The 25,558-nt window shown below is 42.0% G+C and overlaps 1 protein-coding gene across 5 annotated transcripts in view; it reads left to right on the top strand.

The window, feature by feature from the left end:
• Positions 1 to 21,843, top strand: part of stat4 (signal transducer and activator of transcription 4) — a 28,289-nt gene extending 6,446 nt beyond the window's left edge. The window contains exons 4-23 of one of the 5 annotated variants that reach the window (XM_041864291.1): positions 1,741 to 1,839; positions 1,962 to 2,133; positions 3,457 to 3,542; positions 5,441 to 5,592; positions 5,749 to 5,907; positions 6,164 to 6,256; positions 7,244 to 7,303; positions 7,525 to 7,545; positions 11,596 to 11,689; positions 11,998 to 12,042; positions 15,396 to 15,479; positions 15,815 to 15,913; positions 16,014 to 16,149; positions 16,477 to 16,529; positions 16,747 to 16,841; positions 17,275 to 17,411; positions 17,780 to 17,971; positions 20,379 to 20,424; positions 20,632 to 20,731; positions 21,618 to 21,843. In XM_041864291.1, coding sequence (XP_041720225.1) covers positions 1,741 to 1,839; positions 1,962 to 2,133; positions 3,457 to 3,542; positions 5,441 to 5,592; positions 5,749 to 5,907; positions 6,164 to 6,256; positions 7,244 to 7,303; positions 7,525 to 7,545; positions 11,596 to 11,689; positions 11,998 to 12,042; positions 15,396 to 15,479; positions 15,815 to 15,913; positions 16,014 to 16,149; positions 16,477 to 16,529; positions 16,747 to 16,841; positions 17,275 to 17,411; positions 17,780 to 17,971; positions 20,379 to 20,424; positions 20,632 to 20,731; positions 21,618 to 21,641 — 1,947 coding nt within the window. In that variant the 3' untranslated portion in view covers positions 21,642 to 21,843. Of the gene's footprint in view, positions 1 to 1,740; positions 1,840 to 1,961; positions 2,134 to 3,456; positions 3,543 to 5,440; positions 5,593 to 5,748; positions 5,908 to 6,163; positions 6,257 to 7,243; positions 7,304 to 7,524; positions 7,546 to 11,595; positions 11,690 to 11,997; positions 12,043 to 15,395; positions 15,480 to 15,814; positions 15,914 to 16,013; positions 16,150 to 16,476; positions 16,530 to 16,746; positions 16,842 to 17,274; positions 17,412 to 17,776; positions 17,972 to 20,378; positions 20,425 to 20,631; positions 21,107 to 21,617 lie in introns of those variants that run through there. The other 4 variants (XM_041864284.1, XM_041864276.1, XM_041864270.1 and 1 more) reach the window with 4 other exon arrangements.
• The last annotated feature ends 3,715 nt before the right edge of the window (positions 21,844 to 25,558 follow it).

The following is a 25,558-nucleotide window of genomic DNA, read 5'->3' as shown; positions in this document are numbered from 1 at the left end:
TTGCATTTCCGAGAAACCATCTAACTTGAGAGAACAAGCTTTCAAAGAGCTCTTAGAAACTCACACAATTCGCACAATTCAGTAGACAGACACTCATACAGGCAGGTCAGTTAAAATGTTGTTGTTTTTTAAAATATATTTTAAAAGTATTTTCTGCTTTTATTGACAGGGATAGACATTAAATGAAGAGGGAGACAGATGGTGGGCATAATGTTTAGAAGTGCGCTGGGACCAGGATTCGATCGCACGCAGGCAAGGGAATGCATATGTCAAAAGGTGCAGACAGCAGCAGCATAATATTGCAGCGATTTCGGGGGGGGTAGCCAGGACCAGGACTCGAACTCAGGTCCTGCGACTGTCAACCCAACACATTAACCGTTTCACAGAGAGATTCAAGTCTCTTGATAAGGTCTCTAGGTGTTTGACATCTCCATGCCTGCCTGTACGCATGTGTCTGTGTGTTCATATGCAGTGGCGTAAAGTACTTAAATATAAATACTTTAAAGTACTACTTAAGGAGTTTTTTTGGGTATCTGTACTTTACTTTACTATTTATATTTTTGACAACTTTTACTTTTACTTCACTACAATCCTAAAGAAAATAATGTACTTTTTACTCCCTACATTTTCCTTGACACCCAAAAGTACTCAAAATCAAATCAAATCAAATCAAACTTTATTTACAGTGAAATGCTTACTTACAAGCCCTTAACCAACAATGCAGTTCAAGAAAAAATATTTACCAAATAAACTAAAGTAAAAAATTATAAAAAGTAACACAATAAAATAACAATAACGAGGCTATATACAGGGGGTACCGGTACCGAGTCAATGTGCGGGGGTACAGGTTAGTTGAGGTAATTTGTACATGTAGGTAGGGGTAAAGTGACTATGTATAGATAATAGACGGTGGGTAGCAGCAGTGTAAAAACAAATGGGGGGGGTCAATGTAAATAGTCATGGTGGCCATTTGATTAATTGTTCAGCAGTCTTATGGCTTGGTGGTAGAATCTGTTAAGGAGCATTTTTGTCCTAGACTTGGCGCTCCTGTACCGCTTGCCGTGCGGTAGCAGAGAGAACAGTCTATGACTTAGGTGACTGGAGTATTTGACAATTTTTTGGGCTTTCCTCTGACACCGCCTATTATATCGGTCCTGGATGGCAGGAAGCTTGGCCCCAGTGATGTACTGGGCCGTATGTACTACCCTCTGTAGTGCCTTATGGTCAGATGCCAAGCAGTTGCCATACCAGGCGGTGATGCAACCGGTCAGGATGCTCTCGATGGTGCAGCTGTAGAACTACTCGTTACATTTTGAATGCAAAGCAGGACAGGAAAATGGTCCAATTCACGCACTTGTCAAGAGAATACGTGGTCATCCCTACTTCCGCTGACCTGGCGGACTCACTAAAAACAAATGCATTGTGTGTTGGAGTGTGCCCCTGGCTAAATTTTTTAAACAAGAAAATGGTGCCGTCTGCTTTGCTTAATATAAGGAATTTCAAATGATTTATACTTTTACTTTTACATTTGATACTTAAGTATATTTTATCAATTATATTTACTTTTGATACTTAAGTATATTTAGAACCAAACACTTTTACTTTTACTCAAGTATTATTTTACTGGGTAACTTTCACTTTTACTTGAGTAACTTTCTATTAAGGTATCTTTACTTTTACTCAAGTATGACAATTGGGTATTTTTTCCACCACTGTTCATAAATCCATGTTCTTTTTCAGATTAAATACAAAGCCAACCCTCTGCTGATGGCCGGGGTCATTTCCACTTGCCTCAGAGAGGAGCGTCGTATCATCTCCACAGCCAGCATTCAGGAACAGGTGAGTCTCTCTGACTCTGTTATGTCATCAGGAAAGTCCCTTCAGAAAGGTCTCTGTGTGTGTGTGTGTGTGTGTATGCATATGTGTGTGTGGTTTACTTCACCTTATCATCATCTTGACAGGGCCCATTGGAGAAGTCAATGCAGAATTCGGTGGCCTTCGAGAGACAGAAGAACATGGACAACAGGGTGGCGGTGATCAGGAGTAGTGTGCAGATGATGGACCAGGCAGTGAAATATCTAGAAGACATGCAAGATGACTTTGACTTCCGCTATAAAACTCTCCAGTCTCGAGGTGAGCCATACACCCAATCTGAAATCCAATTGCAGCCCCTACCCTTATGGACTCCCCTAAGATCTGAGATGATTTGACAGCTGTCATATAATATTGGATAGCTGTAAGTAATATGGCAATAGCTGCACCTTGCCATCTGATGGCCTTATTATTGAATAACTATCTTAGTTTGTAGTATCTTTGCTTAAACCCTGCAGGTATAATGCAATATGATGTGCTTATAATGCATTGTAAGACTTGTCATAAGCATGTATGACCCCTTTTTAATGTCTTCTTATCATCTCATTATGATCCTGACTGAATAACAACCATAGGCTTTAAAGGGGCAATAACATTTTAAAAAAACTATGTTTTATTTCACCAAATTGTAACATTCTGTCATGATGAGCACATGTTCAACTTAAAGGTCCAATGCAGCCATTTTTATCTTAATATCAAATTATTTCTGGGTAATAATTAAGTACCTTACTGTGATTGTTTTCAATTAAAATTGTCAAAAACAAACAACAATTGCTTCTTAGCAAGAGCAATTTCTCAAGCAAGAATTCTGCTAGGACCATCTGGGAGTGGTCTGAGTGGGGAGGGGAAAACGGAACACTAGCTGTTATTGACAGAGAGGTTTGGAACGCTCTTTCTTGTTGGTATATTAACCAATTTACCGTCTGGTGATGTCGCCAGGCAGGCCAAAACTCCATCCCACCAAAACAGGCCGAAATTTCAGGCGGTCTTTTCAAACATCTTTTCAAACAATCATAATTTTCACAATGTCACAGTATTATTCCAACCTCATAGTGTGGAAATATATATAAAACACAGGAAAATCTAGTTTTTGACTGCACTGGGCCTTTAATAAAAAACATGTTTTCCCATTTCAAGAGGTTGAATACAAAAATTACTATAGTAAGTGGTAATGGAGTTGACCATACCAGGGTTGACGATTTCATCTTAAATCAGCCAAAAATCGTCAGAAATTACTTTGTCGAAGCAACAAAATAACTTTACAATAATGGTGAAAACTTTTGGGATTAAAGGGGTTAAAATCTTCTGAGAGGTCACAGGCAGTGGACTTATTTAGCAAGTCTATATTCAAATAAAAAATCTGATTTATTGAATTGTCCATGTGGTCTATTAAAGGGCACCACATTTAATATAACAGGCTTTTAAAATCCAATATTGGTGCACAATTTCTACTTACAATTTCAAAGGGATGCAAAAGGGACTCATTTCATGGAACGACCCATGTACCAATCCCAGATTGCACCTTTTATAGTGTTACCACTATGTTTTATCCTCTGTCATGCTGGATGTATTTTTGTCCCTCAGATCCAGCGGACAGGAACACAGCGGTGATGAAACAGGAAGTGACCCGACTGCAGGAGATGCTCAACAACCTGGACTTTAAGAGGAAGGTGTGGGAACACTACATACATTAGATAAACCAGCAATCAGCTATGGTTGTTACTACAGGCCTAAGCTTTGTGTGAAGCGTGTAAACAGTTGAAGCCCTTATCTGTGATGCCTTATCTTTGAGTTTATATGCATTTATTTGAATTGGGGCCACCGTTTCTGTCATGCAGTTGCTGTCTTACACAATTTTAGTCTATACAATTCTATATGAATATTTACTATATAGATACAATGGTTAAAAAGTTTCCTTTTTTGGGGCCTGCGACGTGTGGAGAGCACCGTGGCATCCAACACGATATTGCAAATTAGATTTTCGTCTGACACTGCAAGACAGTCGAGTGAGTTTAGATATCAAAGTCGTGAGGATATTTATTGAATTCGCTTCAGGGACTACACAACAAAACACACTTTGATGTATAATATTAAAATATTTGGCATTTAACAGACACTTTTATCCAATGTAACTTATATCAATAGTACAGGGGTTCCCAACCAATGTTTTGTGGGGGGGTGTGGGACCTTCCTTGATTTGAGGGTTAAAAAAAAACTATAATTGTATTTTTTTATTTTTTTTTACAATTCGTGATTGTTTATACCAATCTAAAATGACGCATACATCCGCGTTGCTTCAGGCTAGAAACAAGCAGTAAAATGCCAGAGGAAGACGCAACTCTGATGCAAAGGGGAATTTCTTTGGTTTTTCTCTATGACATTCAGAAGCTGAGCTACAACCTTCTAAAGTCGAGGAGTCAAAGACATTGGACTGGCTTGGAAAGTAAACTCATACAATGTGTGACTCTGTCGCTATGAATTGATCTAATCACTTTCTGTAAAAGAGAATATGTACAGTATAATTAAATTGAGGGTTCATATAAATTATCCTAATAAAACATATTTGGTAGCGGAATAGCATTTGGGGAAATCGGGTCTAGACTATTTTCCCTATCCATTATTGATGGGATTATCATTAAATAACCTACCTAAAAGATGTCATGAGTCTTGTTAAACCACATATAATTGCATGAAATGAGCATAAAAAAAAAAAACAAGGTCAATCATATTAAAGCAAAATCAATCTGGTGGTGTATTTAATATAGCCTATCTCAATAAACAATAATACATTTAAAAAGGATTGGGAACCCCTGTTCTAAGCCAACCCTGCCTTTTTTGCTCCACGGTTGTGCATGCATCAGTTTTGTTCAGGGCCGTGCAGACCTTTTGGGGGGCATGTGCTCAAACTAAAAAAGGGCATCCCAACAAAAAAATATTCCCACAACCCTGGTCACAGACTCCTTGAGCAATTATTGCAAGAACAGTGGAAAGCAGCACTATCCGATTAGTAAAGTATTTTGCTAAACTGTTTTGAACTGGAATAAATGCTGCACTTACAGTATTAACAATGACCAACACAATTCCAGTCAAATTAGAAGATTGTAAGAAATACTGTAGCCTACCATTACTATATCCAACCCAACTCCATTTGTTGCCATTATCATGTATCCAAGTTGTTTTCAACGTTTTTGACCTGCGACCCCCAAAAAGAAGTGGCACAAAACTTGCAACCACTCGCACATGCACATATTATTATTATTATTATTATTATTATTATTATTATTATTATTATTATTATTATTATTAAATAGCCTACCTAAAAGATTACATGAGTCTTGTTAAACTATGTAGAATTGCAGGAAATGAGCTTCAAAACAACAACATTTTCAAATGTGAAAAAGCGGGCCCTGGGGAAAAAAGATTGTCAAACCCTGAATTAATGCATAACTATTCGTATGAGTGGCCCCAGTGGGAATTGAGCCCACAATCCTGGTGTTGCTAGCATCATGCTCTTACCAACTGAGCCACACAGGACCAGCAGTGAGTTGTTGTTATTGTTCCCCCACAGGAGAACCTATCTAAGATGAGTGACGTGATAAAAGAGATTGATGGTCTGATAGTCTCCCAGCTGAACCCAGAGCTGATGGAGTGGAAACGCAGGCAGCAGATCAACTGTATAGGTGGCCCACTGCTCACTGGACTAGACCAGCTCCAGAACTGGTAATGCAACCAATCATGCTTACACACACACACACACACACACACACACACACACACACACACACACATTCCTCATAACTCTATCTTATAAGTTATAACTATATCCCAAAATATTGGTAAACCTCAATTAATGCGCTCACCCTCTCTCTCTCCCAGGTTTACTCTGATAGCCCAAAGTCTGTTCCAGATGAAGCGTCAACTGGACAAACTGGGGGAGCTTATATTAAAGGTGACGTATGAGAGAGATCCCATCCCCCTGCAGAGACCGCAGATGGAGGAGCAGGTCAAATACCTCATCTACCACCTCATCAAAAGGTACTGATCTCAACAAAACTGAACACCTACTCTAACCAAATGCATGAAATATCCATATCACAAAGTGATTTCCCAAAGAACTGCAAGCATAGGGAAGCATGAATGGGAAGTCATGGGAAGTCTTGATGACAGTGAAATGGACTTGTGACTGTTATGTTGCCTCCATCCAAAACTAGGTGGTATACACAACTGCTATTATGCTATTGTAATTATCTTGTGTGCCATCGTTGTGTCATCCTTTGTACAATGTCCACAGCTCCTTTGTGGTGGAGAAGCAGCCATGTATGCCAACCCATCCCCAGAAACCTCTTATCATCAAGACTGGGGTGCAGTTCACCACCAAAGTCAGGTATGTGTATTAAGATGCAACACAACTCAATACATGTTGCTTATCAATCCGTTGTGTGTGTGTGTGTGTGTGTACATCATAAATATACACTCACCAGACAATTTATTAGGTACACCCATCTAGTACCGGGTCGGACCCCCCTTTGCCTCCAGAACAGCCTGAATTCTTCGGGGAATTCTACAAGGTGTCGGAAACGTTCCACAGGGATGTTGGTCCATGCTGACGTGATGGCATCATGCAGTTGCTGCAGATTGGACGGCGGTGCATTCATGCTGCGAACAGCCGGTTGCAACTAATTCCAAAGATGTTCTATTGGGTTGAGGTCTGGGGACTGTGCAGGCTACCCAAGTAAACTGAACTCACTGTCATGTTCCAGGCAATGTTTTTCCACTCCTGAATTGTCCAGTGTTGGTGATCGCGTGCCCACTGGAGCCGCTACTTCTTGTTTTTAGCTGATAAGCGTGAACCCGGTGTGGTCATCTGCTGCAATAGCCCATGCGTGACAAGGATCGACAAGTTGTGCGTTCCGAGATGCCGTTCTGCACACCACTGTTGTACTGCACCGTTATCTGTCTGTTTGTGGCCCGCCTGTTAGCTTGCACGGTTCTTGCGATTCTCCTTCACCTATCTCACCACCAAGCTGTTTTCGCCTACAGGACTGCCGCGGACTGGATGTTTTTTGTTTGTCACACCATTCTCTGTAAACCTTAGACACTGTCGTGTGTGAAAAGCCCAGGAGGGTGGCCGTTTCTGAGATACTGGATCCAGCGCGCCTGGCACCGACGATCATACCACGCTCAAAGTTGCTTAGGTCACTCGTTTTGCCCATTCTAACCTTAAATCGAACAGTAATTGAATGCCTCGATGCCTGTCTGCCTGATTTATATAGCAAGCCATGGCCAAGTGACTCACTATCTGTACCTAATAAACTGTCAGGGGAGTGTATGTTTTTGCTAAATATTTATGTTTGGTCACTTTTCTGTCTAGATTGCTGGTCAAACTTCCAGAGGTGGATTACCAACTAAAAGTGAAGACAATATTTGACAAGTGAGTATTAGTGTAATGGAACACAGCAATATGTGGCACATTTGCCTCAAAGTGGTCGCTCTTTGCAAGCTCTGTTACACAAACTGACAACATTGTGTGAACATGAATATATTTCAGAAACGTAATGTTTCATAGACATCAAGATATGCTTCATTGACGTTTATAATCAAGCTAGCACTACATTACTGAGTAATGTAATGTATTCTCTTCCCTGTGTGTAGGGACCTCCCCCCTGGCAGAGTGTGAGTATACCCATGCAACCTCAATGTGGGATGTTTGTGGGGATTTCCTGTTGTTGTTATTTAGGCCAATATCGAAGCTTCTCATGTGGCATGTGTGTACATGAGGGTTCCTCAATGGTTCTTTGGGAAGGGTGATGGTTCTATGTGGAACCATACTGACCCAAAGAACCCTTTGAGCCCTTCAAAAGTTCTTTGCAGTTCAAAAAAGGGTTCATTCCTCTTTTAGTGATAATTAAAATGTAGGGTCGGTGGCTCATTAGAATATTTTGGGGCATGGTTTTTGCACAGCTCTTCTTGTGCAACCATGAGTGAGAGTGTCATTCTAGTTTATCTCATCTGTTGTGTTATGCTCTTTCATGTTATACAGTGCTGTAAAAAAGTATTTCTGATTTTCTAAATGTTTGTATATTTTTTATACTGAATGTTATCAGATCTTCAACCAAAACCTAATATTAGATAAAGGTAACCTGAGTTTACAAATAACAAAAAAAAATGGGTGCTTATTTTATTTATTTTATTAACAAAGTTATGCAACACCCAATTCCCCTGTGTGAAAAAGTAATTGCCCCCTTACACTCAATAACTGGTTGTGCCACCTTTCGCTACAATGACTGCAACCAAACGCTTCCTGTAGTTGTTGATCAGATCTCTCACGTCGCTGTGGAGGAATTTTGGCCCACTCTTGCATGGAGAACTGCTTTAACTCAGCGACATTTGTGGGTTTTCTAGCATGAACTGCTCGTTTCAAGTCCTGCCACAACATCTCAATTGGGATTAGGTCTGGACTTTGACTGGGCCATTCCAAAACTTCAAATGTGTTGCTTTTTAGTCTTTTTCATGTAGACTTGATTGTGTGTTTTGGATCATTTTCTTGCTGCATAACCCAGCTGCGCTTCAGCTTCAGCTCACAGATGGATGGCCTGACATTCTCCAGTAAAATTCTCAGATACAGAGCAGAATTCATGGTTCTATTAAGGCAAGTCGTCCAGGTCCTGAGGCAGCAAAGCATCCCCAAACCATCACATTACCATCGCTACGCTTGACCGTTGGTATAAGGTTCTTACTGTGGAATGTTTGGTTTTCTCCAGACATAATGGGACCCATCTCGTCCAAAACGTTGACTCAAGTTTGCCAGAAAGCACCTGGAAGCACCTGGATGATCATCAATGTCACGATCGTCTACCAATGAGGAGGACCAAGGCGCAGCGTTGAATGCGAACATTTTATTTTATCAAGATGATCACACGATCAAAACAACAAAAATGAAACGTGACGTCCCTGGTTACATAAACCAACAAACACGGAACAAGAAACCACAAACACAAAGTGAAAAGACCGACAGTTAAATATGGCTCCCAATCAGAGACAACCAGCTGACACTCGTTGCCTCTGATTGGGAGTCACTCAGGCCAACATAGATATACAAACATAGACTTACACACCCTGGCTCAACATAACATAGTCCCCAGAGCCAGGGCGTGACAGTACCCCCCCAAAGGCGCGGACTCCGACCGCGCCAAACAACCACAACAGGGGAGGGACCGGGTGGGCACTCCGCCTCGGCGGCGGATCCGGCCCGGACATGACCCAGGCACGGGTTGTGCTGGACTGACGACGCGCACCCCTGGCTTGGTGCGTGGAGGAGGAACGGGCCTTACCAGGCTGACGACGCACACCGTAGGCTTGGTGCGTGGAGCAGGGACAGGCCGGACTGAGCTGACGGGCACACCACTGACTTGGTGCGGGGAGCAGGAACGGGCCGGACCGGGCTGACGGGCGCACCCCTGACTTGGTGCGGGGAGCAGGAATGAGCCGGACCGGGCTGACGACGCGCACCACTGACTTGGTGCGGGGAGCTTGGATGGGCCGGACTGGGCTGGCGACGCGCACCACCGACTTGGTGCGGAGAGCAGGAACGGGCCGGACAGGGCTGACGAAACGCACCACAGACTTGGTGCGGGGAGCAGGAATGGGCCGGACTGGGCTGGCGACGCGCACCACAGACTTGGTCCGGAGAGCAGGAACGGGCTGGACAGGGCTGGTGACGCGCACCACAGACTTGGTGCGGGGAGCAGGAATGAGCCGGACCGGGCTGACGACGCGCACCACTGACTTGGTGCGGGGAGCTTGGATGGGCCGGACTGGGCTGGCGACGCGCACCACAGACTTGGTGGGAGTGGCAGGAACAGGCCGGCCCGTACTGGGAACACACACCACTGGCCCTACGTGGGGATCAGGAACAGGCCGGACCGGACTGGCAACACACGCCAGTACCTCTCGCCGTGCCTCTACAACCTCCCTCCCCCTGGTGACCAGTGACTCCCGTAACCTGGCGGCCTCCTCTGCCAACCCGCTGGACCGCTCTATCGCGGCCTCCTGCTGCCCCGACGTCGTGAGCCCCCCCCTAAAAATTTTCTGGGGGTCTCTCCTCCCCGTGGGCCAGGCCTCCATCGTTCTCGCCAGACTCTCACCCCACTGCTCCAAAGACCAACCTCTCTCCTCTTCTCTTGGCTTGGCCCAGTCGAGACTCCTACTCCACTGCTCCCAAGTCCATCCTCTCTCTTCTTCATGCTGCTTGGTCCTGTTATGGTGGTTTCTTCTGTCACGATCGTCTACCAATGAGGAGGACCAAGGCGCAGCGTTGAATGCGAACATTTTATTTTATCAAGATGATCACACGATCAAAACAACAAAAACGAAACGTGACGTCCCTGGTTACATAAACCAACAAACACGGAACAAGAAACCACAAACACAAAGTGAAAAGACCGACAGTTAAATATGGCTCCCAATCAGAGACAACCAGCTGACACTCGTTGCCTCTGATTGGGAGTCACTCAGGCCAACATAGATATACAAACATAGACTTACACACCCTGGCTCAACATAACATAGTCCCCAGAGCCAGGGCGTGACAATCAAGGATCTTGGAAGAATGTTCTATAGACAGATGAGTCAAAAGCATAACTTTTGAAAATGGCTAAAAATCAACTAATTTGACGTTTTGGAATGGCCTAGTCAAAGTCCAGACCTAATTCCAATTGAGATGTTGTGGCAGGACTTGAAACGAGCAGTTCATGCTTGAAAACCCACAAATGTGGCTGAGTTAAAGCAGTTCTGCTTGGAAGAGTGGGCCAAGATTCCTCCACAGCGACGTGAGAGACTGATAAAAAACTACAGGAAGCGTTTGGTTGTAGTCATTGCAGCTAAAGGTGGCACAACCAGTGGCACAACCAGAGTGTAAGGGGGTAATTACTTTTTCAAAGCACTGTATATGACTATGGCCAGTGACGGTGTCTTGTGAAAGACTCACGTATGGCCTTGTGTCAGTTGAGAATGGTTGACTAAGTCAGTAGTTCTCAATTCTCTCCTCAGGGACCCCCAGCTGTTCCAGAGCTAGCACACCTGATTAAACTTGTTAATAAACACAATAATAAAACTATGGAATTTTGACAGTATAATATGGCTCTTAAACCAGAATAATCTTTATAGAACCATTCTCCTTAAAGGTTCTATAAAGAACCATAAAAAAGGGTTATTTCTATATAGCCCCAAAAAGGGTTGGAACCATAGCGGAACCCTTTTTTGGTGCTATATCGAATATTTTTTAATGGTTATTTATAGAATCTTAGGAAAGCCCCATACATGTTCCATTTAGAACCTTATGAGCATGGTTATTTTTATAGAGCCTTCAAAAAAAGGTTCCATATAGCACCAAAAAGGGTTCCGCTATGCTTACAAGCCAAATAACCTGTATTTGGCACTATGTAGAACCATTTGTTTTTAGTGTGTAGGGAGAACAGTGACAAAGAGAGAAATATGAGAAGTCATGTTTGATTACAAATCAGATGACACAGTTTAAGTGAGCAGACTAATTCCCTTTTTAGCTGCCTGGAATCCAACTTGAATTTGAGTTGTTTCTACCACCACATGTGTTTGCCATGTACAGTATCTTAGTTCATTTTGTTGTTGTTGCTGTGCTATGTTTGTGCGTGTGTGTGCTTAGTTCAGACTACTAACTATGGCTTTGCCCCGTCCATCTCCATTCAGAAATCGTCAGTTCTTCATCCTAACTACCAACACCAAAGTAATGGACGTGGAGGAATCATCCAATGGCTGTCTGTCTGTGGAGTTCAGACACTTGGTAAACTCTCACTTTCACTGTCCCCACTAACACACCAACATTTTAATAATAATTCAACCTCAATCTGTTAATCCACAGGTTTAGTGAAACATTTTAGTGGAATCAAACTAATTTGGTTCAATGGGGCTGGCTGGCAACAGCCATATTGGAAATAACACACAACTGTTTGCAATGACCCTATTAAATAGCAAAACTGTTTTATTGAGATCACCCTGGCCTAGCTGTACATTACGTTGTGTGAATAGTTCATTTGATATTAATGTAAGTATATTTATTATGCATTGATTTAATATTTATATCTTCTTCAGCAGCTGAAAGAGAAGAAATATGTTAATGGGACCAAGGTGAACGAGGTGAGAGAAGTAATATGAAAGTTGAACAAAACTTTTAGTTTTTCCATGGTTAAGGGTCAGTGATGCATGCCTATCTAAGATTACACTTTAGCAAAGTGACCTTTAGTAAACCTTCACCTTTGAAACATGAACTTCAGATGTGTTTGCCATGGTAGAACTGCTTTGTCGAGCCAAAGATGGTGGATAAATGAAGATGTCCCGCTCAGGCCGTTTACCATTGAAAAAAATTGTCAGTTCCAGTCTGCTTAACGGGTTGGCTCTCCCATAGGCTCCAATGCATTAGCAGCTGGGTCTGCTCTGCTTAGTTTATTGACTGTAATGTAACCAGAAAGAATTAGGGAGTGGGATGTCTTACTTCTTCTTCTGTCTCTTTGTAACAACTTCAAAAGAGATGAATTCTGGTCAACCAGAGATCATTTGATTAGAAGTCATTGGACACAGAGGTGAATTAAGAGTTTAATAATTATGATTTATTTAGAGGTAAATCCTTTGTTTTACTTTGCTTGAGGTTATATATTTTTAAAAGATTAACTCAAAAACACTTCCATTAAGAAAGAGGTAGCTGCTTTCTTAAAACAGTAGAGGGCAACATTGCCAAGGATTTACAACGTTTTCCCCTTAATTTGAAGTTTGAACTCCTTTTCAGGACAATGGCTTTTGTTTGCTTACGATTTCAATCACAGATGGAAAACCTTGTTAACTCCCTAGTAAACTCCTAATTGAAATAACATGTGCTCTTTCTGAGAAAGTTTGATCATAGATTAACTTTTGAATATAAGAAAGGAGTTTATTTTGCCTTTTTATTCACGTAGCTCAACAAAAGTCATGGCAAGTCTTCATTGACATGCTTTAGACACTTGGATACAGGATCCTTATCTTATCACAGAAAATGACTGAATGAATACTGCTATCAAACTTCCCCATATTGCTCATATACTGTAGAGGGAATATAATTACTTCAGTGCCGATTTTAGCATGTAAATCTTGGAGGGGCAAAAAAAACAAAATGTGGGATGCACGCCAGCAAAGCCACTACACAAAACTAAACAACACATTAATTGCATTATAATGGTGACAAACGGTGCCCACAAACTGTTAGGGCCTATATAAAGCTGTCCCAACAGCAGAGTCCCAACAGCAGTCCCAACACCTTACCACTGCTACACCTGGCTATCAGCGGAGCCTTGTCTGGCAGTGAAACAGTTCATTCAGCCACATTTACTGCCTTAAAAAAAAAACATAGCTGATATGGCTGACTTGCTTAAACAAATGTGGTTTCTACTGACAATTGAGATGTACAAACTATGGCATAAGGGGACGACAAGCGAATAAAAGGCAATCCGTAATTTCGATTAAGACATTAATGAGCGAGCTAGGACGGACGTAGTTAATATAACTATTTGTTCAGCACTTTTGAAATGTACAGCGACAGAATTCAGAACATGAGCCGTTCTTACAGTGTTCTCCCTGTACACCAAGTCAGAACCGTAGGATAAAGGGGGCTTATAAGCAGACAATGAAAGCTCTTACAATATTCGCTGATTATATTTCTCTAAAACAGGCTATAGGCTACATGTGCACCACCAAGTCAGAACAGTAGGCGAAAGTATACCAAATTATTAGGGTGAGGCACATGGGCTACTAACAGTTTACTACATACACTTAGTATTACTTTCTTAGCTACAGTATACATATCTCCCTGGCATATTACATAATTTATGCAGCAGCATACAATACATTTTTGGACTCACCTTGTGATGTGCTCACTTGAACAGGAAGGTGGTGCGGCGGTCCTTCGTGGGCAAATTTTGTCATCAAAGTCTGGCATTCTCTGGATTTATGGTGCTTTCAAGACATTTACATGACATTTACGTCATTTAGCAGACGCTCTTATCCAGAGCGACTTACATTTACATTATTCTTTTTAATTTTCATACCCCATGGGAATCGAACCCACAACCCTAGCGTTGCAAACGCCATGCTCTACCAACTGAGCTACCTCCCTAAGACAACTGGGAACTCTGAAAAAAGCAAGGTTGAATCATGATGATGTCAGTGATCTTCAGGTCGTAGCTCTAGAAAGAGGCCCGAGTTCAATTCTGAGTTGGATGACCGTTCAAAACGTATTTTTCCCAGTCTAAGCTCGTTTTTTCAGAGTTTCCAGTTGTCTTGAACTCACTGAAGTCAGATTTCACAGTTCCGAGTTAACAGTTGTTTTGAGCGCGGCACAAATCATCCTTCATTGACAGCATGGCCAATGTTGAATGTTTATAATTTTAAGTTTGGAAAAGAGACCCTTAATCCCAGATATGGGACAACATAGCCACTCCACTGAATAGCAGGCTAGTGATTGATTTGAAATGCTTGCAGTTAGCCACTGATTCCTTCCAAACCACTCATTGTTGAATTTGCGAGTTCCAACTTGTTGTGTAATGTTTATGTCCAATGGCCGATGAGCACCGATACATTTTATCTATAATTTCTCTTCATAATTTCTCTTCATATGACAAGGATTAAAAAAGGATTCGCCAGTAGATTGTCGACTTGATTCATGATGATGACTGCTTGCTAAGATTTTGAAAGTATGATTCTGACATGATCAGTCCAATCAAAGCTACTGTAGATATAATGTGATTTGATGTCATTTTATCTGTGGCCTATGACCTTGAGCCTTCTTGGATGGGCTCTTCTAATGTAACTCTATGGCAGCACCCAAGGTGCTTGAATTCTCGAGCTCTACCCTTAGACTTGGTGGTGACGTAGTGTACCCATGAGTGACAGAACACTGAGCCAATCACGGCGCAACTAGAGAACATTACCAACACCTACGCTCCGTATTTTCTGCTGGCTGCCCCACCACCACAGAAAGCACTGAGCTAGGCTGAAACACCTGCATTTTGGAGCTGCCTTACTCAAGAAAGCAAAAAAGCGGCTTTATTAACTCAATTACTTTATTTTTAATGTTTTATTTATTGCTTGCAAACTGATATGTGACACGTATTAATGCCATTTCTTAGCTAAAAATGTGGGGCTCAAAACAGGTGGGGCTCTTGCCCTGAATGACTAGTCGCCACTGAATTACTTCCTTGAAGATCGGGTCCTTATATTTTTCCCAGCCTTGTTATGGAATGCTGTTCTTTGGTAAATAGGGCAAATTCCTTGGTGGGTCACTCACTGCACAAAAAAGTTTTTGTAGCCCTCTGCTACTGTATTTAATGTGTTCTGAGAAAAAGGTTTAGTGAAGTGTGGTGTAGTAGAGTGTTTGTAAGAGGAAGGCATTTAGTAAAGTGTGTGTGTGTCTTGTGTGTCGTGTGTCTGTGTGTGTGTGTGTGTGTGTATTCTGCTGGTTCCAGGGTCCTCTCTCTGTGACGGAGGAGCTCCACTCCCTCAGCTTTGAGGCCCAGTTCAACATACAGGGCATTAACATCGACCTGGAGGTCAGTCAATTTCTACACTCTCCTTCACATTTTCTTTACATTTACATTTTAGTCATTTAGCAGACGCTCTTATCCAGAGCGACTTACAGGAGCAATTAGGGTTAAGTGCCTTGCAGATTTTTCACCTAGTCTCCTATATAAGACACACACTCTCCCACACACACCACACATATTCTTACAATACTCCACACCGTCCCACACCACATATAACCCCCACACAGTCTTCCTGGCATACATTGTCAGTCATTATTAGTCATTGTGTAAGCATATACTGTATGCGTGTGTGTGTGTGACTGTGTGTATGTGTGCATGCATATGTGTCTCTCTCTCTGCAGACCTGCTCCTTTCCTCTGGTGGTCATCTCCAACGTTAGCCAGCTGCCTGGAGGCTGGGCATCTGTCATGTGGTACAACCTGCTGACTGACGAACCCAGGGTGAGCTGAACACACACACACACACACACACTACCACCATTCTTTTAGGTGTTTTATCTTTTATCTCTCTCTCTTTCCTCTGTGCCGCTCCCTTTTTTAGAACCTGGGCTTCTTTGCCAGTCCTCAGCGGGCCAGTTGGGGCCAGCTCTCTGAGGTACTGAGTTGGCAGTTCTCCACCTTCACTGGGCGGGGCCTCAACAGGGAACAGCTGTGCATGCTAGGAGAGAAACTCTTGGGTATGGTGGCCTAGTGGAACTCTTTTCATGAGGGCATAACAGTGTTGGAACAGCATACCTACATCATTTATTTGCACAGGTCATGAGGAAAAGCGCTCCCGTCCTTCACAAGTATTTTCAATTATGAGAGAACAGGAATGTGAATTGTCATGCGATTGTTCACAATCTGTCTTTGGCTTCCAACCACCACAATAGTATGGACTCTCTCTATATTATCTAAGGTGGTGCTATTTCTGTCCAAGAATACTTTAATATTCATTCTTAGTGTATGAATTTGTAATGTTTTTTTTAAAATAATCATAAATCTATTAATCATCTTCACTGTAGGTCAGCAAGCCTCCCAAAATGAATGTCAGGTATCCTGGTCCAAATTCTGCAAGGTAGGTCCTACTGCTTCCTATAGTCCTACTACTACAAGTCTTAAACACAAGATGAAGGATGTCATGTCTTACTAACAAATTGCACCACTTCCCCTCAGCCTACTTCCAGTGGTCAAATTAAATTGATAATTTGAGGCTGTCTTTTTACTGAAAGATGCCATGAAAACTTTTAAGGGTAATTCTCATCTCTCTTTCCCATTCCGTCTGCTTTTTCCAGGAGAATATTCCTGGGAAGAATTTCAGTTTCTGGATGTGGCTGGATTACATCCTGGAGCTCATCAAGAAGCACCTACTTCCCATCTGGAACGACAAGTGAGACTTAAGGCCTGGTCAGAAACAACCCCTACCCTAGGGGATACCCTTTCCCCTAGGCACTATGCCATATGTGGACAATTATTAGGGGGACAGATGGAGTTATTACCATGTTGCTTCTACAATATTCTCAGATCTACATAAATGCTTAGGGGATAGATGCTAGGGGCTACAGGTTGCTTTGTGTACCCCCTGCTGATCCTCAAGCTACCCTTTGCTAAACTACAATGTTGGGTTCAGTTCCATTTCATCTCAGTTGTAAATCAAGAAGTGAATCATTAGGTTCAGTTCCATTTGAATTGATCTAATGGACTGGATTGATCTATTCACTGATGAGGGCTATAGACCACAGTGTACTGTTAAATCAGTGGGTGTAAATAAGTAATGTAACGGTGGTGTAACTGATGATGTGGTTTGGGTGTGCTTCCTTCAGCTGCATCATGGGCTTTGTCAGTAAGGAGACGGAGAGGGCCCGTCTGAAGGACAAGGAGCCTGGGACTTTCCTTCTGCGCTTCAGCGAGAGCCACCTGGGCGGGATCACCTTCACCTGGGTGGAGCAGTCCGACAGTGGTGAGGCCTGCTCGCCTGTCAATTACTGTGGTGTCGTGAAAAAATTATCTTCACTATATGGAATTTTTGCATCTCCTCTTGAGCCAAAGGGGGTCCCCTACATGGAGAGAAATATTGTCCAGAAATTACCTGATTAGACATAAAGGGTCACACCTCTCCACACCCATTAGTAAAGTGATATTGTTTGCCTAAAACAAATTATTTGTTTGGTTTCATAAGATAATAAATTGATTCATATTTGATCTGAACCATGCAGTCAACATTGAAATCCACAAAACAATTAGCACCTAAACTTCCACAGTGTCTTTAACATTGATTCTGTAAACATTCAACTCTGATTGGCGCTATGGTTGTGTCTGTGTCAGCAGGAGAGGCCAAGTTCATCTCGGTGGAGCCGTACACCAAATCTCGCCTCAGCGCTCTCCCATTTGCCGACATTATCCGTGACTACAAGGTCATCGCAGACGGAGAGGTCCCTGAGAACCCTCTAAAGTTCCTCTACCCAGACAAACCCAAAGACGAGGCCTTCGGACGACATTACAACAGCCAGCAGAGCAAAGGCAAGATGTCTGCCAAGACATGTTTATGATAGAAAGGGTTTTGGCTTGTACTGTATATAAAATAATTCTGACCACCTAGGTCTACCTGTGTGTTACCTAGTTACTGGGGGTTGGTGCACAACATGCAATTATCGCTCATAACCAATCCAGCAAACCGGGAACATTCCCAGAACATTAGCTAAGATTCACATTAGGATAATAACATCCCAAAAACATTCAAATATAGTTTTTGATAAGAAAATGTATTTTTTATAAAAATAAAAATAAAGAACTATCCTTGGAACGTTCTCCTAACAACCACCTCAGAACATTCCCCAAATGTTCTCATTATGTTTCCAGGTAATGTAATAACACAATGTACCAGTAATGTTTTTAGAACATACTGTTGCAACAAAATGTGAGAGCAATAGAAATGGTCCTGAGAAAACATGGGAACGTTTTGCTAATGTTGATGGAGATGTTATTAAAAACACCCATAACAACAAGCAGGGAATATTCCCACAATGCTAAAGTTATAGTTTGATGTTAAGGTATGATTGTTCCAATAACGTTCCCTAAACATTCTTCAGCAATTATGTCTGGATTCAATTAAATTGGTTCTGAGAAAACATTACTGGAACGTTTCGCTAACATTAATGGAGATGACATCCGAGACACCTACCCAGGTATAGGATCTTAGATTCACCAATTTCTCACAGCAGGAAAATAATCCTGCAGCAAAAGGAAATTTGAATTACTATGTGGATTATAATGAATACATTTTTAGTATGGATTGATAAATATTTCGTTAGGGCAAATTAAGTCTGACATTTAAAAGTTGAAATTACAAACTTTAGAAGCATTTTTAAACCTCAAATACGCTACAAGTTTACATTTCCTATGGCACAGGAACATTTATCCTGCAATAGGTGGTCAAATTAAGATCCTGTATAGGCCTAACAACCAATGATGTGTATTGATAACAACCAGCAGCCCAGCAAACCGGGAACATTCCCACAACATCAGCTAACATTCCCATTAAGTTCTAGTTAGGGTTTGAGCTAACATTAGGATGATAACGTCCCACAAACATTCAAAGAATGTTTTTGATCAGCAAATATTTTTTTATATAAAAAGGTTTGAAATGAATTATCCTTGGAATGTTCTCCTAACATTCACTAAAATGTTCTTCACGATATCTGTAAAAACTACCACAGAACATTCCCCTAAGTTTCCCATTAGGATGCCAGGGAATGTAATAACACAATGTTCCGGTAATATTCATAGAATATACTACCGCAACAAAATGTGGGAGCAATAGAAGTGGTTCTGAGGAAACATTACAGGAATGTTCTGCTAATGTTGATGGATATGTTATTCAAAACACCCATAACAACAAGCAGGGAATATTCCTACAATGGTCTCATAAAGTTATAGTGTGACATTATGACATGTTGGTTCTACTAATGTTCCCTGAACATACTTCAGCAATAAAATGTTGGAGCAATAGAAGTTGTTCAAAAAAACATTCCTGGAATATTCAGTTAATGTTGATGGATTGTCATGTGATTCTGAATAATTGTCATATGTGTTTCCACATGGGTTGTTGTACAACTAATTTCCTCAACAGTAAGATAACACAAACACATGAAAGAAACCTCCATGGACTGTTCAAAACGTAATTTTATAATTCTGGGAAAATACTAATACAATTCAAAGAACATTGAGGGGATGTTTTGTGCACCCTGATACAAACATTCTAAGAATGTCATCACAATTGGACAGATTTTGTGTTTTGGGAACCTATCTCTTGTCATATCCCCACAATGTTCCCACAACCTAAATAAATGTTTTAGAAACTTTTAAAGAAGTACAAAAAATGTGTTCTGGGAATGTTCTTGCAACATCAGGATAATGTATTTTCAACCTAATAGAAACATTGTAATCATTAGCACAACTGGACGATTTTTTTGTTTTGGGAAATATCTCTTGTCATGTCCCCGCAATGTTACAAACAACCTACAGAAATATGTTAGGAACTTTTAAAGAACATAAAAAATGTGTTTCTTGTAACAACAGGTGAATGTTTTTTGCACCCTAAAAGAAACATTGTATAATCACCCGCACAACTGGAAAAGGTTTTTGTGTTTTGGGAACAAATATTTTGTGATGTCCCAACAATGTTCCCACCAGACTGTTCCCAGAACCTAATGAAACATTCTGGGAACCTTTAAAGAAAAGACTAAATGTGTTCTGGGAATGTTCTTCCAACATCAGGTGAATGTTTTATACAAACATTGTATAATCATCAGCACAACTGGACAGTCAAATGTTCGGGGAACTGGGAAGCAGGATTGATATTGTCAACAATTTGAATGGTTGTTTACTAACATGCCCATAATCTCCAATTTTTTTAATCTTCTTGCAGTCTTTCCATACATATCATCTATGCTGATCCCCATCTCCACTTTGTAGTGAGTACTTAACAGTTTAAGTTTGTTAAGATCTTATAATATGTGCATACCAGGAGTTGCATGCAGACCTGCGCTGAAGATGTGTATCTGAAATATTAGGCTATATTAGGCTAATTAGATATCCTTTGTTTCTATAGTCTAAACCATTCCCTTGACTTATATCTCTCTCTCTCTCTCTCTCTCCACTCCTGCCGCCCCCGCCCTTAGTACCACGCCTCCCCCCTGCTCCTCCCCAGAACCTCCCATGTCCCCTGGGATGTTTGACATGCTCAACCAGCACCTCAGCCCCTTGGAGATTGAGACTGCCGTGAGTACAGTAACCGCCCAACCTAAACAGACACACTGCATCTAGCCTAGTCCCAAACTGTAGACCTATCTAATGGAGCCAACTCTTCCATTGCAGAGACGCAGTTGCCTCTCTAAGCCAGTAGGTGCTGGTATACAATAACTGTTGTCTCAATTTTGGTGATAATACAAGAAATGCATTTTCAACTCTGTTACACTTGTATCAGTGGAGGCTCCTCAGAGGAGGAAGCCGAACGAAATGGGGCTAAACCTACCTGAATTTGTCCAATAAAAACTATTGTCTGCAACTGTTTTGACTAGTGTTTACACCCTAGATCAGCTAGATGCAGGCAAGAGTGTGCAATGCGGTATTGAATGTGTCACTGTCTGCCACCTTGATTACTCCAATTTGTCTTTCGACCTGTGCACCTACGTTATAAACTTTAATTCGTAGGCTAGGTTGTAGCAACCTCATGATGGGTATAGGGAACATTTGAGTATCATGTAGTAGCCTAAACCTATCGATGTTCATTGAGCTGGGTGAATGGAATATGAAGGACGTTCATCCAATATGCTGTAATAGAAATAAGGCGATGCGCATAAAAAAGTCTTAAACAGCACTGACCGCCACTGACTTGCATGGTGTATAGTAATGATAGAAGAGTTGGCTATAGAACACATAATATACAGTATGGGAGTAGGCTACACCACAGCAAGGTATTAAAACACTCTGGAGATGAACTAGGTTCAGAAGCGTAGGTTGACTTTATCTCTGCTCTGGCCTTGACCTTAAATAAGTATTGTAAGATGAAGTGCCTTTGTAAAATAAATGAGTTGTCGTGAAGACTCCTTGTAATTCTCTGTGGTGATTGGACTGAACCTGCAGAAACAATCTTTAACTTTTACAGATGAGTTCTCCGTACTCTGAGTAACACAAGATGACCTGCAGAGTATGCCAAGTAACTCACTCTTCTCCGACTAGTGGCCTACAATGTGTAATTTTCTCTTACATCTGATCACAATACATTGCTCTTCTACCCAACTGTTAGTATTGTCTTTGAGCCATTTGTCATGAATACAAATGTATAATATGATGTTATGAGCGTAAAGTACAGTGGGGAAAAAAAGTATTTAGTCAGCCACCAATTGTGCAAGTTCTCCCACTTAAAAAGATGAGAGAGGCCTGTAATTTTCATCATAGGTACCCGTCAACTATGACAGACAAATTGAGATTTTTTTTCTCCAGAAAATCACATTGTAGGATTTTTTATGAATTTATTTGCAAATTATGGTGGAAAATAAGTATTTGGTCACCTACAAACAAGCAAGATTTCTGGCTCTCACAGACCTGTAACTTCTTCTTTAAGAGGCTCCTCTGTCCTCCACTCGTTACCTGTATTAATGGCACCTGTTTGAACTTGTTATAAGTATAAAAGACACCTGTCCACAACCTCAAACAGTCACACTCCAAACTCCACTATGGCCAAGACCAAAGAGCTGTCAAAGGACACCAGAAACAAAATTGTAGACCTGCACCAGGCTGGGAAGACTGAATCGGCAATAGGTAAGCAGCTTGGTTTGAAGAAATCAACTGTGGGAGCAATTATTAGGAAATGGAAGACATACAAGACCACTGATAATCTCCCTCGATCTGGGGCTCCACGCAAGATTTCATCCCGTGGGGTCAAAATGATCACAAGAACGGTGAGCAAAAATCCCAGAACCACACGGGGGCACCTAGTGAATGACCTGCAGAGAGCTGGGACCAAAGTAACAAAGCCTACCATCAGTAACACACTACGCCGCCAGGGACTCAAATCCTGCAGTGCCAGACGTGTCCCCCTGCTTAAGCCAGTTCATATCCAGGCCCGTCTGAAGTTTGCTAGTGTGCATTTGGATGATCCAGAAGAGGATTGGGAGAATGTCATATGGTCAGATGAAACCAAAATATAACTTTTTGGTAAAAACTCAACTCGTCGTGTTTGGAGGACAAAGAATGCTGAGTTGCATCCAAAGAACACCATACCTACTGTGAAGCATGGGGGTGGAAACATCATGCTTTGGGGCTGTTTTTCTGCAAAGGGACCAGGACGACTGATCCGTGTAAAGGAAAGAATGAATGGGGCCATGTATCGTGAGATTTTGAGTGAAAACCTCCTTCCATCAGCAAGGGCATTGAAGATGAAACGTGGCTGGGTCTTTCAGCATGACAATGATCCCAAACACACCGCCCGGGCAACGAAGGAGTGGCTTCGTAAGAAGCATTTCAAGGTCCTGGAGTGGTCTAGCCAGTCTCCAGATCTCAACCCCATAGAAAATCTTTGGAGGGAGTTGAAAGTCCGTGTTGCCCAGCGACAGCCCCAAAACATCACTGCTCTAGAGGAGATCTGCATGGAGGAATGGGCCAAAATACCAGTAACAGTGTGTGAAAACTTTGTGAAGACTTACAGAAAACGTTTGACCTGTGTCATTGCCAACAAAGGGTATATAACAAAGTATTGAGAAACTTTTGTTATTGACCAAATACTTATTTTCCACCATAATTTGCAAATAAATTCATTAAAAATCCTACAATGTGATTTTCTGGAGAAAAAAAATATCATTTTGTCTGTCATAGTTGACGTGTACCTATGATGAAAATTACAGGCCTCTCTCATCTTTTTAAGTGGGAGAACTTGCACAATTGGTGGCTGACTAAATACTTTTTTTCCCCACTGTAGATATTAAATGCAGTGGTACATCCAGCTTGTTATTTTTTGGAATATAGCGTCCTATCAAGAACCAAGTTTTGTACAAATAATAAATGTTTATTATCGCTTTAATCGTTTATTGTCTTTTCATTAGTTTACCAATTTCATATTTTTGCACTTAGAGTCCAAGGCATAATGGTCATATTTTCATTGACGCACCTCTCCACTAGAGAAAGGGTTAAACAAAATATGATTTCCCCCTTTCAACTGTCTTTACTACTGAAGAATGGTATACCTGTAGGTAATATTAATAAATAATAATTTATTAAACTTTAATAGCGCTATTCATTACATGATAGTAGGGTTGAATAGCAGGAACCCGGTTACCGAGATTTACCGGGATTTACCGCCCAAATCCACTCCCTTTTCGCCTGGATAAATAACTGCAAGAAACCGGTCGTGAAATGGAACTGTTAAATTATATGCGATGACAGACAGCCCATCTCAGTATGGAGCTCAGTTCACAATGCATGTAGCTCTATCATCTCATCATGGTCACTTATTTTTATTGTGAAAGGTAGGCCTGCATTTGCTGCAGCATAGCCTATGCAACAGTACTATAAAGACCGAATGCGCGTCTAATTTACCCATCTCCATCTGGCTTTCGGGGGTCACCTTGTTTTTTAATTGTAAAGAGTATAATTTTTTTAATTGTATAGGGGATTTTTCAGTAGACTGATAAACATAGTAAATTTTTTCAGACTATAAGTTAAACACATTTTTCAGTAGACTATAAATTAAACTATATGTTAAACATAGTTAAATATGTTTTGACTATAAAGTTAAAACATAGTTAATCACAAAGACAAGCAGTAAGACTAAGTGATACAGATTGTGGTACAGAATGAGGAGGCCTGGAACAGAGCCAGGAGACGGACCTGGGAAAGGGCCTGCTCATTCGTACTGTGTGGGAAATATACTCTATGCATGAGAACTGTTGTGGCGTGTGATTTGGACGGAGTCAGGTGCAGGAGGGTAAATCACAGATAAAGGTTTATTCCGTACATAAGACGATACAAAGTACAATGAGCTCCACCGAGCTCATATAACCTCCACAATAAACAATCACACACAAAGACAAGGGGGCAGAGGGAACACTTATACAGGTACTGATGAGGGGAATTGAAACCAGGTGTGTGTAATAATCAAGACAAAACAAATGGAATGATGAGATGAAGAGCGGCAGTGGCTAGAAGGCCGGTGACGACGAACGCCGAAGCCAACCCAAACAAGGAGAGGAGGCAGCTTCGGAGGAAGTCGTGATAGTTTCGCCCACTCGAGCCAGTGCCTCCACACTATCAGCGCTCTGACTACAGCCAACAGCTCCCGATCACCAACGTCGTAGTTCTGCTCCGCCGGGTTGAGCTTCTTGGAGAAGGCACAGGGGCGGAGCTTGGGTGGCGTGCCCGAGCGTTGAGACAGGACTGCGCCTATCCCTACCTCGGACGCATCCACCTCCACTACGAACGGTAGTGATGGATCGGATGGGCCAGTACCGGGGCTGAGGTGAACAGAACCCTCATGTTACTGAAGGCCCTGTCAGCCTCAGCAGACCAGCGGAGCCGGGACGGCCCACCCTTCAACAGAGATGTGATGTGCTCTCTATGGGTCCTTTGGGTAACCATTATGACTGGTGCTGTAACTTTCCTAACGAACCCCGACCCTAATGGTCGACTGTCAACTGCTTTGATGGGCAGTGGAGTGGATAGGGGAACCAATGGAATACCTAGACTTAGAGCTAATGACCAGTCCATAAAGTTCCCAGCTGCGCCTGAATCGACCAGCGCCTTACACTGGGAAACTACGGGATAGTCAGGGAAGGTGACGTGTATAGTGCAGTGTGCAGCAAAGGGCTCTGACCGAGTGTGGGTTTGTGCTACCTGGGGTGATGTGAGAGTGCCATGCCTGCCGCCTCCAGTCCCGGAGGAACCCTGACGACAGCGCACAGTATAATGTCCTCTTCTGCCACAAGAGTGACACTGAAGCTGTGCTCCTCCATTCTCCCGGATCGCTGCCCCACCCAGCTCCATCGGAACGGACTCCGAGTTGGGGGGGAGGTGAAATGGGCAGGCCACTCCCAGGACGTCCTCTAGCAGCCA

Source organism: Coregonus clupeaformis, chromosome 4 (assembly GCF_020615455.1).
Source record: "Coregonus clupeaformis isolate EN_2021a chromosome 4, ASM2061545v1, whole genome shotgun sequence".
In the NCBI taxonomy this organism is placed as follows: Eukaryota; Metazoa; Chordata; class Actinopteri; order Salmoniformes; family Salmonidae; genus Coregonus; species Coregonus clupeaformis.
The sequence above is the reverse complement of the archived record's forward strand: the minus strand, read 5'-3'. Positions and strand labels throughout refer to the sequence as shown.